The 14,987-nt window shown below is 29.9% G+C and overlaps 1 protein-coding gene and 1 long non-coding RNA gene across 2 annotated transcripts; one reads left to right on the top strand and one right to left on the bottom strand.

Annotated features, from left to right (window-relative positions):
- The first annotated feature begins 6,029 nt into the window (after nt 1–6,029).
- On the top strand, nt 6,030–8,120 carry LOC107636210 (autophagy-related protein 8C). Its single transcript, XM_016339737.3, has 6 exons — nt 6,030–6,197; nt 6,326–6,389; nt 6,830–6,885; nt 6,975–7,027; nt 7,662–7,780; nt 7,861–8,120. The coding sequence occupies exons 2-6, from the start codon at nt 6,353–6,355 to the stop codon at nt 7,953–7,955; spliced, it is 360 nt and encodes a 119-aa protein (XP_016195223.1). The 5' UTR covers nt 6,030–6,197; nt 6,326–6,352; the 3' UTR covers nt 7,956–8,120.
- Nucleotides 8,121–8,818: 698 nt separating this feature from the next.
- On the bottom strand, nt 8,819–9,921 carry LOC107619630 (uncharacterized). The gene is made up of 2 exons (XR_001615721.3): nt 9,645–9,921; nt 8,819–9,345 (listed from the first exon to the last, which is right to left on the bottom strand). It is a non-coding gene; the product is annotated as an uncharacterized LOC107619630 (long non-coding RNA).
- Nucleotides 9,922–14,987: the final 5,066 nt, after the last annotated feature.

Here is a 14,987-nt window from a genome sequence, read left to right as displayed (position 1 = left end):
TGTTCTGCAAGAAAGGCTAAGAGTTTGGAATCACGGTATTCCATAGCATTATCACGTCGGAAAACCTTAATGACCTTGGAAAACTGAGTTTTAATCATAGTAGCAAAATTGATATAGATCTGAGGTAACTCATGGCGATTAGTCATCAAATAAACCCAAGTAAAATGGGAATAATCATCAATGAAAACGACAAAGTATCGAGCTCCGCCCATAGAGGCAGTGGGAGCGGGGCCCCAAACATCAGAGTGAATGATATCAAAAGGAGAGCAAGCAAGAGATGAATTATTGTGAAAAGATAAAGCAGGTTGTTTGGCAGTTTGGCAAGAAATGCAATCAAAAGATTCATTTGGAACCTGACCTAAAACACCCTGAGACACAAGAGGATGCAGTTTTCCTAATGAGGTGTGGGCAAGACGTTGATGCCATAAGTGAAGGGTAGAGGGAGAAGAAGCAGCACAGAGATTTGGTACAGGAGGAATATGAAGACTTTCGAGCTCAAACAACCTTCCAACCTTACGTCCAGTCCCAATGATTTGTCCCGTCCGAGGATCCTGTACACGACAACCAGAAACAGAAAAGGTGACATCAAAACCCAAATCAACAAGTTGACCAATAGAAATAAGATTGAAGTATAATTTGGGAATATAGTAAGTATCAGGAAGATTAAGAGATGACTGGGATATAGAACCCTTGTGTGTTGCGTGCAAGAGGGAGCCATTTGCAGTATTGACAGAAGGTCCATTTGTAGTTGTAGACATGGACGAGAAAATATTACGCAACGGAGACATGTGATTAAAACAACCCGAGTCAAAGTACCATTTAGAATTACCTGGAGGGGTCGATAAAGCAGTAGGGGTATTACCAGAAACAGAGAGAAGACGCTGTAGAAGAGATGCAATATCAGATAGAGAGACAGGAGACGGGTTGAAAGGTGCAGAGGTGGTAGGTTCAGTAGTAGCAGCAATAGCAGAAGCAGGCGCAGGACGTGGTAGACGAGTAGGACAGGTAGTAATCAAATGTCCCGAGAGCTTGCAATAACGGCAGAACAACTGTGAACAATGGTAGCTAATATGCCCTTTTTGGTGGCATGTGCGACATTCAACAGAGGGGCAGACGGAGAAAAGGTACCCAAAACGGTTGCAGTTTCGACAGAATGTATCCTTTCTGTCTGTGGTAACAAAAACATCGGACTTTTCCATAACAGTAGTCACACAAATCAAAGAGAGGAGAGAAAAATGCAATTTCGAAGCAGAAAATGAGAAATCGGAGTGCAAAATCGGAAAGAGCTCACCAAAAAACCTTAGGGAGGGTCCCACAGGCTGCCACGTCAGCGCCACGTTAGCGCCACGTCAGAAGATGGATGCCACGTGGCGACGCCTGAGTAGTAGGGAAGGACACGCGGACGCTGACGCGTGGATGAGCTGGCGTGCGGTCAAGAACCGGACCGGGTCGGGTTGACACGCGGGTCAGGAACGGATGGCTGCTGAGCAACACGTGGCGTGTCTGGAAACGTCGATCTGGGAGCGGATCAACGGCGCTGGAGGCGGCTGGAGTGAGGACGATGTCAACCGGACAGCCAACTTCCAGCGGCGCGTCCGGGGGTTTCTGGCGGCGATCTGGGCGGCGTTAGAAAGCTGACGAAGAGAGGATCACAAAGATGCCGGAGGTGACGAACCAAAGCGTCGGAAACAGATCGAAAAATGCGAGCAAAGAGGCACGAGTGGAATCTGGAAGGAAGATCAACCTGGTCGTGGTAGCGTCTTACGGCGGCGCGTGGAGGCGGATGGCGGCGGTTCTGGTTGCGTTGGAATCACAACGACAAGACGAACAAGATGATTATGGGGGTGACGAACCAAAGCGTCGAAAAGAGAACGAAAAAAGAGGCCAAAGAACACTGCCGGAAAGGAAAAAAAAAAAACAATGGGGCTATAAACTAATATTGAAAAAAAAGACCTAAACTCTTGATACCATGTTAGAAACAAGAGACTGAGCTAATAATCTGAAGAGTGTATTATTCAATCTGATCAAAGGTACAATATACAATAGGTATTTATAGGTACTAAATGAATCAGAGTAATAAAGGCATAGAATCCTATAATTAATATACAGATATACTATATAAATATAGACGATACTAATTGATCTAAATTGATGCTAATGATTCTCTAACAGTTACTAGTCATTATTGATTTTTTCCATAATTTTTTCTAAATAAAAAAATACGGAGAATATTAAAATAATTATTCTAATTTTTGTACATTGTTTATTATTCTAATTTTTTATAATATATATTATTGTTCCTATTAAAAATGATAAATTAAATAAAAAATAATTATAAATAATAATAAAAATATAATTAATAAAAAATTAGAACCTAAAATAATAATAAAAATAAGATCATTAAAAATACTTAAAAAAAATATTAAAATATGTTATTTTATATATTATTTTATTTAAATAAAAAAATACTTATAAAATTGTTCATTTTTATATGTTATTTTTAATTTTATAAATAAATATTAATTTTATTATAATAGTAAAAAATTATAATATACTAAAATAGAGTACTAAAATAATAAGGATCCAACTTCGTTGGCGGTACACTTGAGCTGCATCGCATGCAGTACCACTAGGTTAGGAACCAATTTGTCGATGTCCCTTGATATGCCTAATTCATTGGCGTCAGCCACTAGATGGCCCACCCATTTCGTGGACGCCGTTCCTGACGTGCTTTTTGTTTGTGTTTGCTCCATTTCGTGGACGCCAAATCTGTAATGGAGTGAAACTCTACTTCGCGTACGCCATCCATGAATTGGCCATGCGTATTTTTGGAAGAGTTTTGTCTGGTGTCTATTTTGGTAATTAATATTTTTTTCTTATTTATTTACCTTCAAGGCTTGTGTTACACAATACACACTTTTCTTTACTATGGTGTTATAGAATGAGTTAGGGACAAATTAAATTTTTAGTAGGATACAACGAAAAATACTTAACTTGTTTTTATACTCATACATTCAAATTTTTCACCAAATGATAGTTTATAAAATAATATTTCTCTATTCTTTCTTTTGCACATAAAGAAAATGTTGAGATGGATTATTCAAAAATAATAAAATAAAGAAGAGAATTTATAAACATCGATACAGACTCATGAATAAAAATATTTATTTCAAAAGGAATAATTATTCAATGAGTTATAATTTTTTAACAAGTTGTAACTTTTAAACAAGTAACAATTCCATAAAAAATATAATTTTTTAAATATAAATTTTTACATATTTTAAAAATATATTTTACGGTAGTAACATGACTACGACGATAACAAAAAAAAAAAAAAGAAATAAAAGAAACAGCAGTAAAAGTATAAATAAAAAGAAAAAAGAAAAAATACACGACGATACGCATAATATTTAATTGGACTTATTAAGAATTTTAGTTGATAGTAGATTTTTTTTTTTTTCATTATGAAATAGATTATTTACTAATAATGTACGCAAAATAAGTAACAATATGCATTAAGAGAAGGGAGAAGTCACGAGACTTTAGCCCCCACACCACTTTTTCTCTTCTTTGTTTGCATTATCTCCGTTGGCAAGAAACTTTATAAATATATTTTCAATTTTTTAAATTTTTATTTATAGATTAAAGTTTTAAGGTGAAATGAAAACTTGTCCAAGTATAAAGTTAATAGGTGTTTCCATTATAAGTCTTAATTAATTGAAGCTCTCTCCCTTTTTTTCTTCATTTTTCCTTTGATTTAAGCTCTTAAATAAAAAATATTTATTTTTTCGAAATGATTTAAGATTTCTTTCGTGCTTCTTAAGAGAAATTGGTTAACTTCGAATTATCATATATTAATATATATTTTTTTTATTTTGCTCAACCTTTTATTTATTTATGAAAATATTACTTATAAAATAAAATTCAGCTTATATTCCGCCTTTAAATTTAATATTTTATTATTTTATTTTTTTAATTAATCATATTTCCTATTTTTAAGGAACTACTTTTATTTTTAATACTTATTACCATAAAATTTGTATTCACTTGCAATACATTGATTTTTTTGCAAACCAAACCATAAAACTTTCAACAATTTTTTGTGTACTAATTTTTAAAAAATTAGTGAAATTTTCAAAATCAATTAAACTCACTTCAATTATTTTTTTATTAAAAACTCATGTCAAAAATACATTTAAAATTAAATAAATAACATAAACACATTTAAAATTATGTATTAACATATCTAAATTATTATCATTGTAGTTCAAAATTACATATTGAACACAGAAAAAATTAAATTCAAATATACATTCAAAATTTTAAGAATTTACTCTAAATATTTTATCAACACATCCAAAACTCATGTAAAAAAATTTATATATGTACATAAGAATATAATAAACAACATAAACACATCTAAAATTATAAGAATGTAATTTAAATATTTTATCAACACATCCAAAATTCATGTAAAAAAACTTTTATATATATATGGAATAATAAAAAAAAGCAATGGTATCAGAAAATGCACAAAGAGTAAAAAAACTTATATATATATATATATATATATGGAATAATAAAAAAAAAAGCAATGGTATCAGAGAATGCACAAAGAAAAACTCTATGAACAGAAACCCATCCAAACCTTAGATCTGTTTTCGACGCGGATGAATGGCGACGCTGATGCAGACAAATGGCGAGGAGGAGGAAGGCATATTAAAGACACGAAAAAATAATCAAAATATAACTCAATGAGAGTTACAAGACAAGAACTTATTGAGTAGTGCACAATAAAATTGAGTTGCTAGTGCCTATATATTTTAACAAAGGAAAAGTATAGGTAACTAACAACATTTTTGAACAATATGTGAACAATATGAATTAACAGGGTTAAAAGAGTAAATTAATCTTAAATTTAATTAGTAACATTAAATTAAAATGTAGTGTATTTTTATTTGATTGGTGGTTGTTCATATTGTTCAAGATGGTCATTGTTTACCTAGACTCCCCTTTAACAAATTATATTATTCTTTTTCTATGGAGATAAAAATAGATTACCAGAAAATGATAGAAGAATTATATGTCGTGACTAGAAAAAATAAGGTAGCAATTATATACACCGTAGAAAATTTATCGGAGAAAGAAATATTCAGGAAAAAGTGTGCGCCTCTGGTAATTATGATGTACGGTGAATATGACTACTTTGCTTCTTTTAGGGTTTTATATGGTATTAAATTATTAATTAATAATCAGATGCTTTAAGATTTATTTTAAAATTTTAAAATTGAAATTTTGAATTTTAACTAATTTAATTTTTGGATGTGTATTTAAATTATCATTTATTAATAATTAAATATATTAAATCTAAAACAAAAATTTAAAATTAAAATTAAAATTTTAAATTTTAGTTTTATTTAATTTATATTTTAAATGTATATTTAATTTTAAAAAGACACTAAATCTATTTATAATTTTTAGATGTGTTTATTTTATTTTTTTAATTATTATAATAAAAAATTGAATATTATATGAGATTTAAAAGATACCTAATTGAATTGTTTATTTATTTAGCTATTTTTTTGTCAGAACTTTCATTTAATTTTAAATTCAAATATTTAGGTATAATTTTATTTTTGATTTTCCACAGTATTTTGTAAGTCTCACTTTGACAGATTAATGAATAATTTACCGGAATTTTTTTTAAAAATTTGTCACAAACTAATAAATTGTTGCATGTATAACCATGTATAACCTTGTTTTTGGTCATCAAATATTTAGGTATAATGTTGGGCTTCGGTAACAGAGACATGGAAAACTAATCCAAATCCTAAAGTCCAAAAAGAGGTTGATTGAAAGCCCGATACAATGGTGTTCAAAAGTTCTGTTATTCCTAACCCCAACAGAAAGAGAGAGAGAGAGAATCACAGCTAAGGTTACTGACTTGGTTTAGAAGCGATCCAATCCGTTTCAAAAATAAATTAATTAATTAATAATAAAATAAGGAGGTTATCTGATGCTCTGTTTCTGTTCCCTTCTCTTTTCCGTGTTCCACTCGAAAACAAAACAAACACCATACTCAGTCGCCATTATTGATTATTATTATTTATTATTAATCATAATAGTTTTCTTCTGCATCTCGCGTCCTTCCTTTTAATCCCAATCAAATTCCTCAATAATCCGTCTCTTCCTCTTTGGTTTGTTAATTTCTTCTTCCCAAAGCTTACACATTACACGTGTCATCACTTCCTTCTTCGCTTTCGTGTTCTCTCAACTCATCTCATCTGATTTTCTGATCTTTTCGCTGTTTTTGTTTTTATTGCAGACGCAGATCGCACTTCCAGTTTCAATCATGGCCAAAAGCTCCTTCAAGCTCGAACATCCATTAGGTACTTTTCCGATTTTTTTATTTGGAGAAAGAAATTAATTTATCATTATCTATGACGTATTGCAGTAGTAGTGTTTCTGGTGCTGTCTATGATCTTAGTGAAAAATTGTGGTTCATCGTTGGAAAACTTTGGCTTAGCTGCAATATTTATCAGCTAAACATTGGGCTAATAGAGTTGTGAATTGTGATAGCTGTTTTAATTGAAAATTAAGAGCTTTTTGTTGGATCTGAAATTATTTTATTCATCAAATTCAAAGTCAATAGTTTTTGGATTGTAGAATATGAAATAGATTATTTTTCTCTTTGGAGATGTCTGACACCGGTTGCTAATATGAGTCAATTGAGAAGGATCTTTAGGTTTCTTTCTTTTTTTTCTTTCGGATAGAATAATGAATATGGTTATTTCATTGGTTCATAATTTCATTTTTTTTTAAATATCAGAAAGAAGGCAGGCTGAAGCTGGCCGCATTAGAGAGAAGTATCCTGACAGAATTCCAGTAAGATAGTTTGCATAGACTATTTGCTTGATTTTGTATTTTCTTGGAGCACTCCTAATCAAATGGTGAAATGGAACAATTTTGTGCAGGTGATTGTGGAGAAAGCCGAAAGAAGTGACATTCCTGACATTGATAAGAAGAAGTATGCGATTCAATAATTTGTGACTTATACTATTTCTCTTTTTTATTTATCTTTGTTGTCTGATGATTATATTTTGCTTTGTGTTTTTTGTGAAGATTTTGGGGCTATATTTTTGTTTTAGTAATGTAACATTAGTTTCAGGCTGTGAATGTAGATGAATATGAAACAGATCAACCATGTGGAGTTGGTGTTGATGGAAGTGCTGGAAGTAGTTAGTGCACATATCTACTTCACTAGCATTCAGTAGAAGTGTAGATTAATAATGAATCATCCCTTTATTAGGATGTGCAGTACTTTCTGTAAAAATTAGGTTGTGTCAATCATGTGTTTGTAGAAGTTGTGCCACTCTTCCGTAGTCAGCTACTCAGCTGCTTCTCTTTATCCCCAAAGCATGTACTTTATGTTTGTGTGAAGTATGTTTCTTTACTTCTGTTCTGGTTCATACTAGTTAGCTCAATTGCTATAGGTGCTAATCACGGTTCTTAAATGATGATTTTTTAAACTACTCGACATTTGCATCGTTACTTCTAGATAATGCTTGCAGTGTTTACAAACTGATAGGCCAAAATGCATCGAGTTATGATTCTTTGCATTATTGGATACTAACTTGGTTTCATTATAATACTCAATGTAGGTACCTAGTTCCAGCTGATTTGACTGTTGGTCAGTTTGTTTATGTTGTTCGTAAAAGGATTAAGCTCAGTGCAGAGAAGGCTATATTTGTTTTCATCAATAATACTCTACCCCCAACTGGTAAGTAACCACATCAAATGATGAATTGTTAGTTTTGCACTGCTGATTGTGCTTAATAACTAATACTCTTGTTGCTGCAGCTGCCTTGATGTCTGCTATTTATGAGGAAAACAAGGATGATGATGGCTTTCTCTACATGACTTACAGTGGAGAGAACACCTTTGGATCTCACTAGGCCAATTTATTTTAACCTCTGTAAATATCTGCAAGATGTAAATTCTCTGCCTGCCTATGGTTTAATGCCCTTTTCCTCTATAATCCTGCACTTTGGTTATTTAAACTATCTATAATGTCTGAACTTCAATGGATGTTAGATTTATGATCTTACAGTTTGTTCTCATCTTTGCTTGTTAAGAGTCCAAAACTAGTGATATTTAACTTTATTTGAATATTTTGGATTTTCTCGTGTTCATAGTCATATTAAAAAAAAAAGAACATAATCTTGTCACGATTTAGATTGATTACTGTAAAAAATAAAAAGATAATATAAATAATTAATGGCAGAAATGTGAACTTGATAAGGTTGTGTTTATGGTTTAGGTTCGTTTTCCTTTTAACACGAGAGAATTCTTAGCCAATATCTGTCTGGTTTGGTTGACAGTTTGACACTACTACTTTGCTTTCTGATGCTTATTTTCCTTTGAAAACTGAAAAGTAGAGAGCGGCAACTCACTGGCTTATATTTCATGTCTTCTGTAACTTATAAAATAAATAAATAAAATAAAATCACGTTTTCTCAATTTCTTATCATTTCAACCAAAAGGAACAAACTGCTTCTTAATGTGTTTTAACATTAGTAGGTTATTTCACAATTGCTCACAAAACTCGGCCTATGTTTACGTAGCCGGACCCAAGACCGGAAAAATAAGGAGATTGTATTATGTAGCAGTTTACGTAAAATTTTGTTGCATTCTTATACATGGCTATAACCAATGACGTTTTTAGATTCATGTAGGTATGTGTTAGACACCTACAATAGACAATATAAAACGTTGTCGCATTCTAATGCATGGATAGCAATGACATTTTGAATTCATATAGCTCGGGAAAAGGCTTTTTCAGGTTGATGTTTTACATGAGGCACATCATTTTACGGCATCATAAATCATGGATTCTTAAGCAAAACACTGACCCACACTATCCTAAAGAGCGTTTTATCAAGTAATCAAGCACGCAGTGTTAGGCAGATCCTGATCCACTAATTTATATTAGAATGCCTTCCTTCCTAAGCAACGTGCTTTATTAACTCTCAAGCAAACTCAGTTCATTAAGATTGGAAATAAATTACAAAATTGATATCTCCAATTAGAAGTGCATAGAGAGAGAAGTTAGTTGTTGCGTGCTCTCATTACTTGGATGCTTTCTTTCTCTTGCAAAGGCTTTTCATCCATTTCACACAATTTGAAGCGGTTGCTTTGACTCTACCAAAACCACCCTTAGAACCAGACTTCTTGTTCTTTCCAGTGTCTTTTTGGAATGTTGTGGCATCATCTTCCATGGCACCAATGCCACCAGCACCCCATTGATCAGCCCAACTTGGTGCTTCGCTTGCCATCTGTCTATTCCTATATCGCCACCATATAAAAACAAGCATTCACTTGATCAAACTTTGCCATACTATTTCATAATAAGCTTTTCACATTTGATGAGACATTTAGATACATGTCATCAATCGGGCATGTGTAGATGAAAATATAGACTCACGTGTATTTGTCTTCATATGAAATTAACTTTTAACTATCAACTTCACGTAAATATAACTACACATGAATTTCTACCAAAGATGAATCACAATACAAATAGAAAGTGTATTGGCGTTGAAAACTTGAATTAGAAATTAAACGCTTTGAGACATGAGAAGTACCTTCAATTCAATATGATCCAACTGTAGTTGGTTGAAATGCAGGAAATTTAATTTGATGAGGAGGAGCTTGAAAGAGGAGCTAAAAAAGATGCAGAACGAATGGGGAAGCTAAGCGAGTTGTTAATTATAGCTATATAGAGCCATGTTAGATGGAGTAGTGGCTTATCGATCACCCTCCTCCCTCTCTGTTACATTGCTTTTTCTTTTTCTAATTCATATCTTTTTTCTTTCTTTTTTTTTTTTTTTTAATCTTTTTCATAATAGGACTTGACAGCTCACCTATTTTGAGTATTTCCATCTGGTTAAGCAAGCTATGTGCGGCATCTTTCATTTATTGCTTATTTAATTTTGAATACTTAACCTTGTCACACAGTAGTGGATGCATATACTTTTCTTCTTCTTCTTTTCTCTTAATCTAGCCTTTAATTATATATTACTTGTGAGTTAGCTGTCCCACTAAGTCATTTGGTAAGGTTGTGAGCCACTCTCATAGAAGGCTAAATGTTTTTGTCATTCAAATACAATATTTATGCCCAACTTATATGTTACTTAGTTGTTACTAAGTACCATCTAGTGCTATCTATGGTACTGTATGCTTTATTAACCACCATGCATGCATTATTGCTTTGGTGGCAAAAAGAGAAACAACTTGAATGCATCATACTCAGATAAATATAACACTTTTGAAGGAAAAATAGACATCAGTGTCTTATTATCGTTAGACTATTAATTGGTTCTATCAATTTAATTACTTTATTGGTATTCTTTGTTATTAAGTTGTTGGAACCCAACGTAAAATTTCCTGGAAAAACTCTTTCCCAACACTGACGGAAGCCTTGAAGGAAAGAAAGCAATTAACAAACTGTGTTGCAATAGTACTATACTATTATAGTTGCATCCATAACAACTGTTACTGCTTCTAGTGGAACCTTGTGTGTATGAAAATAGTGGAAAGTTGTGTACATGAACAGCGGTAAGAAAGAGGGGCGAAAATGGAATTGTGTCACTTTATAATAACTAGTTTTGTTCCCCATACGCCCATACCTTGCACGGAATTTAAATTAGAGGAAAACTAGGGCAGCAACTTTGTAATTTGTAGCCATCAAATAGTTATCAATGATGATTTTAATGGTGTGAGATTGGTGTGAGATTCATCAAATAGCTCACTTTTTTTTGTTGGTTACATGCTGGCCAGAATTTAACAAAGTTGCTGCCCCTAGACTTTTCCAAATAATAATATTCCATATGTAATTTATTGAAAGTTGATTTCTTACTTAAATCTTTTTTTTATAAAATTTATAGTATGCAAAATTTGTGATTTTATTTTTTATTATTTAAAAAATTGCCCATAATTTTTAATTATATAATTATCTTATTTAATAACTTTTATTATTGTTTTTCTATTAAAAAATATTTATTTATATATTTTTTCAATAATAGTAAGTAAAAAAGTATTGGCACATTATGTTTATTATCTTATATAATAGTTTAAGTTGCTTATTTGGTATGAAAAATAATATTAATGATATCTTAATATACCCATACGAAAAGAAAAATATTATATAATAAATTGTATGTTATAAAGATTAGATAATTTATGTATAAATTAATTATATGGTCATTACAAAAATATCAAAAAAATTATTTATCATATGTAATAATTCTAGATATATATAGGGAAAATTTCACTCCCCTCCCCTGCGAGATGCTTAAATGACGCTCCTCTCCCCTCTCTTTTATAAATGTACATTTTCCTCCTTTCTAATTTTTAAAAAACCTCATCTTTAGTCAATTTTAAATTTTTTGTGTTAACTAATGTTAATTTTATCCATTTTTTAAGAAAAAATTATTTTTAAAAAAAATACCCATTAACAAAAAATTTATTTTTTATCATTAAATTTTACTTACCAAAATATTCTTTAATAAATTATTCTTTTATTGATTAAATTATATTTTAAAAAAATTTAATAATTATATTATTTTTTTCTAAAATACCCTTCAATAATTTTTTAATTATTAAATTATAATTTTACCAAAATTTTCGTTAACAATTTTTTTTATATTTTACTATTAATTTTTCGATATCTATATATATTATTTTAACATTAAATAAAAAATTTTAGTAAGATTATTTTTTAATATCAATATATATTAATTGTTATACATATTAACAGTGGTAATATTTTTTTATTTAATGTTAAAATAATTCATATTGATATAAAAAAATTAATAGTAAATATAAAAATAATTGTTATTAAAAATTTTAGTAAAATCACAATTTAATAATTTAAAAATTATTGAAGGGTAGGTATTTTAGAAAAAAATAATTTAATTATTAATTTTTTTAAAAATATTTTGGTAAAAATACAATTTAATCAATAAAAGAATAATTTATTAAAGGGTATTTTGGTAAGTAAAATTTAATGATAAAAAATAAAATTTTGTTTAATGGATATTTTTTCAAAAAATAATTTATTTTTTCTTAAAAAATGGATAAAGTTAACATTAGTTAACACAAAAAATTTAAAATGGATTAAAGAGTAGGTTTTTTAAAAGTTAGAAGGGAGGAGAATGTACATTTATAAAATAGAGGGGAGGGGAGTGTCATTTTAGTATCTTGCAGGGGAGGGGAGTGGAATTTTCTCATATATATAATATTATGTATGTAGTAATATGATCTATTTTAATTATGTGAGTGATTATTGTTATTTTATTTTTTTTATACATTAATAAATAATATTTAAAACAAAAAGAGAGAAAAAATAATTAAAAAATGTTTGTTAAACTTGAATTAAAATTCTTTTGTATATATATTAAATGGTTATAATATTAAATAAAATAATATTTGTTATAACAATGCCTCAAAATACTAATATCTAAGATATATCTGTACACATAATAAAAGAGAGTATAGAAAACATATAGTAAGATTATTTAAAAAGTGATTGCTACGGTACGATGATAAATTTATACGTATTGATACATTAAAAATATGGATAAGTAGTAACAAGCTACGTGGAATTTATTTTTCACATCAGCATTTAATTTTTTCTTTTTTAAATATATATTATATTACCACTTTTACTAATATACCCCTTTAATTAAATAAAAATAAAAAAATATTTTTTATTTAATTTTATAAAAAGTCTTAAACATCCTTACTTTATTTGATTAGACAAAAATACCCTTTTAAATCAATTAAATTTCAGAATTCAATTAGTCCTAATTTTATAGTTTCAATTAATTTAAACAACAAAACAAAAATATATAAAAAAACAAAAATCAATCATTCTTCGTCTTCTCTAATTCCCCTAATCGTTCATCCCCTGAAGCAAAGCAAAACATATAAAAAAAAAAATAAAAAATTAATCTGTTCTTCATCTTCTCCTAATATCATTCGTGCCCCCCTCCCCTCTGAAGCATCTGAACCTGTGTCCAACATGATTCCATTTCTCTTAGAATGAGTCGATTTTTTTCCATTATGCCCGACATCGTTCCTAACTAAATCTTCATCCAGTAATGGATTCCTTGACTCTGGCATTTGTGCTGTCTCGTTTCTAAAGATATCAGGTTGAACCCTTTGAGGCACCTCAACCTTACCATTTTTTGGGAGAAGGGAATCTGGGAAAGGGAGAACAGGGGAAGTGATGATGCATAGACTTACCAAGGACAACTGGATGACGAAGAGGACCCGACCCCATAAGAGGACGAGCGACGAAGCAAGTGACGACCTCACGACGGTCCACGATCCACGGCGACTCGCGACGGCGAGTACTTGAAACCAGAAGATGACGATCCGACGAGTGCTTCTGTCGCCAGCGAGGAGGAGCCCAGGGAAGGCCGCGAGACGTTGAAATGCCGGCAACGAGAGGAGAGGATCAACGAGACGCCGGTGAGTGTGACTGTGTGGACGAGTAGAGACTCTAGTAAGACCGAGAGAGACTCTAGTGGCAGTGAGAGAAAAGAGAGGATTTGAGTCTCAGAATTAGGAATGAGAGAGACGTTCGTTGGGAGTGTGCTGGTGAAAAACCCAGGAAGATGAAGACATGAAGCTCTGTTCTTTTATTTTTTTCTCAATTTTTCAGATAAATTTTTTTTTGTATGAACAATTAGAGATGAGGGTTGCGTGAGAACTCAGCAAACAAAGAACAAAGTGATTTTGTTTAGTACTTTTTAAATTTATTTAATTTTTTTGGTATGAATAATTGATTAGGATTCATAAAGAGACAAATGATTTTGTTAAATGTATTTTTGTTTTTGTTTTTTAGATTATTTAAATTTTAAAATTATAAAATTAAACAATTTAATTAATCTAAAAGAGTAATTTTTGTCTAATATATACAAAAAGGGTATTTAAGTCTTTTTATAAAATTAAATAAATAAATATTTTTTATGTTTATTTAATTAAAAGGGTGTTTTAGTAAAAGTGGTGATATAATATATATTTAAAAAAGAAAAAATTAAATATTGATGTGGAAAATAAATACGTGGCTTGTTATTACTTGTTCATATTTTAAATGTATTGGTACGTATGAATTTATTATCGTACCATAGCAAACACCTATTTAAAAATATAGTAAGAAAGACATCTTTTTTCTTAATTAGAAAATAAAAAGAAAAAAAGTATGTACCTAATAAGTAATTAAAATATATAAAAATCTTAAAAAATATAAAAAGAATGAAATGTATAAGTAAAAATAAAAAGAAACAAAAATTAAATGAATTATAAAAATTATACCCTAAATACTTGAGTGAGAAGAGATCGCGAATAAATAAAAAATATATTCTGATCTCATATAAATAGATAATATTAAAAAATATACTAATTAAATTAATTCATGCATTTTGTTGTCATATTTTTTAGTTATTAAATAATTTAATATTTATTCAAATAATTAACTAAATTAATTCATTTATCTAAATTATAATAAATTATGAAATTTGAATGTCTAATTAAATTAAATAATTAATATTATTAATTAGTTATAATTGATTAACTTTAAAGAATGTAAAAATTTGATTTTAATATAATATAATACATAATAGATTAATATTGTCCGGGATTCATGAGGGGACCAGGGGCTTTAATTTATTGGATGTAAAGATCTGGTTCAATGCTACAATCAGAAAACTTTAAAAAGAAAAAAAAAAAAAGGAAGTGTTGTCCAAAGAAGGGGAAAAGGAATAAAGATTAGAGGGAGGAAATGTTTGTTGTACATGCATGGATAATTATGCAGAAATAAAGTAGAGATGTTGATATTTGAACTCATAATTTTTTGTTAAAATATAGATACCACTTTAGCACAAAAATGTTTTCGTATATCATTATTATCATTGTTATTT

Source organism: Arachis ipaensis, chromosome B1, assembly GCF_059453495.1.
Source record: "Arachis ipaensis isolate K30076 ecotype BB chromosome B1, ASM5945349v1, whole genome shotgun sequence".
NCBI lineage: Eukaryota > Viridiplantae > Streptophyta > Magnoliopsida > Fabales > Fabaceae > Arachis > Arachis ipaensis.
The sequence above is the reverse complement of the archived record's forward strand: the minus strand, read 5'-3'. Positions and strand labels throughout refer to the sequence as shown.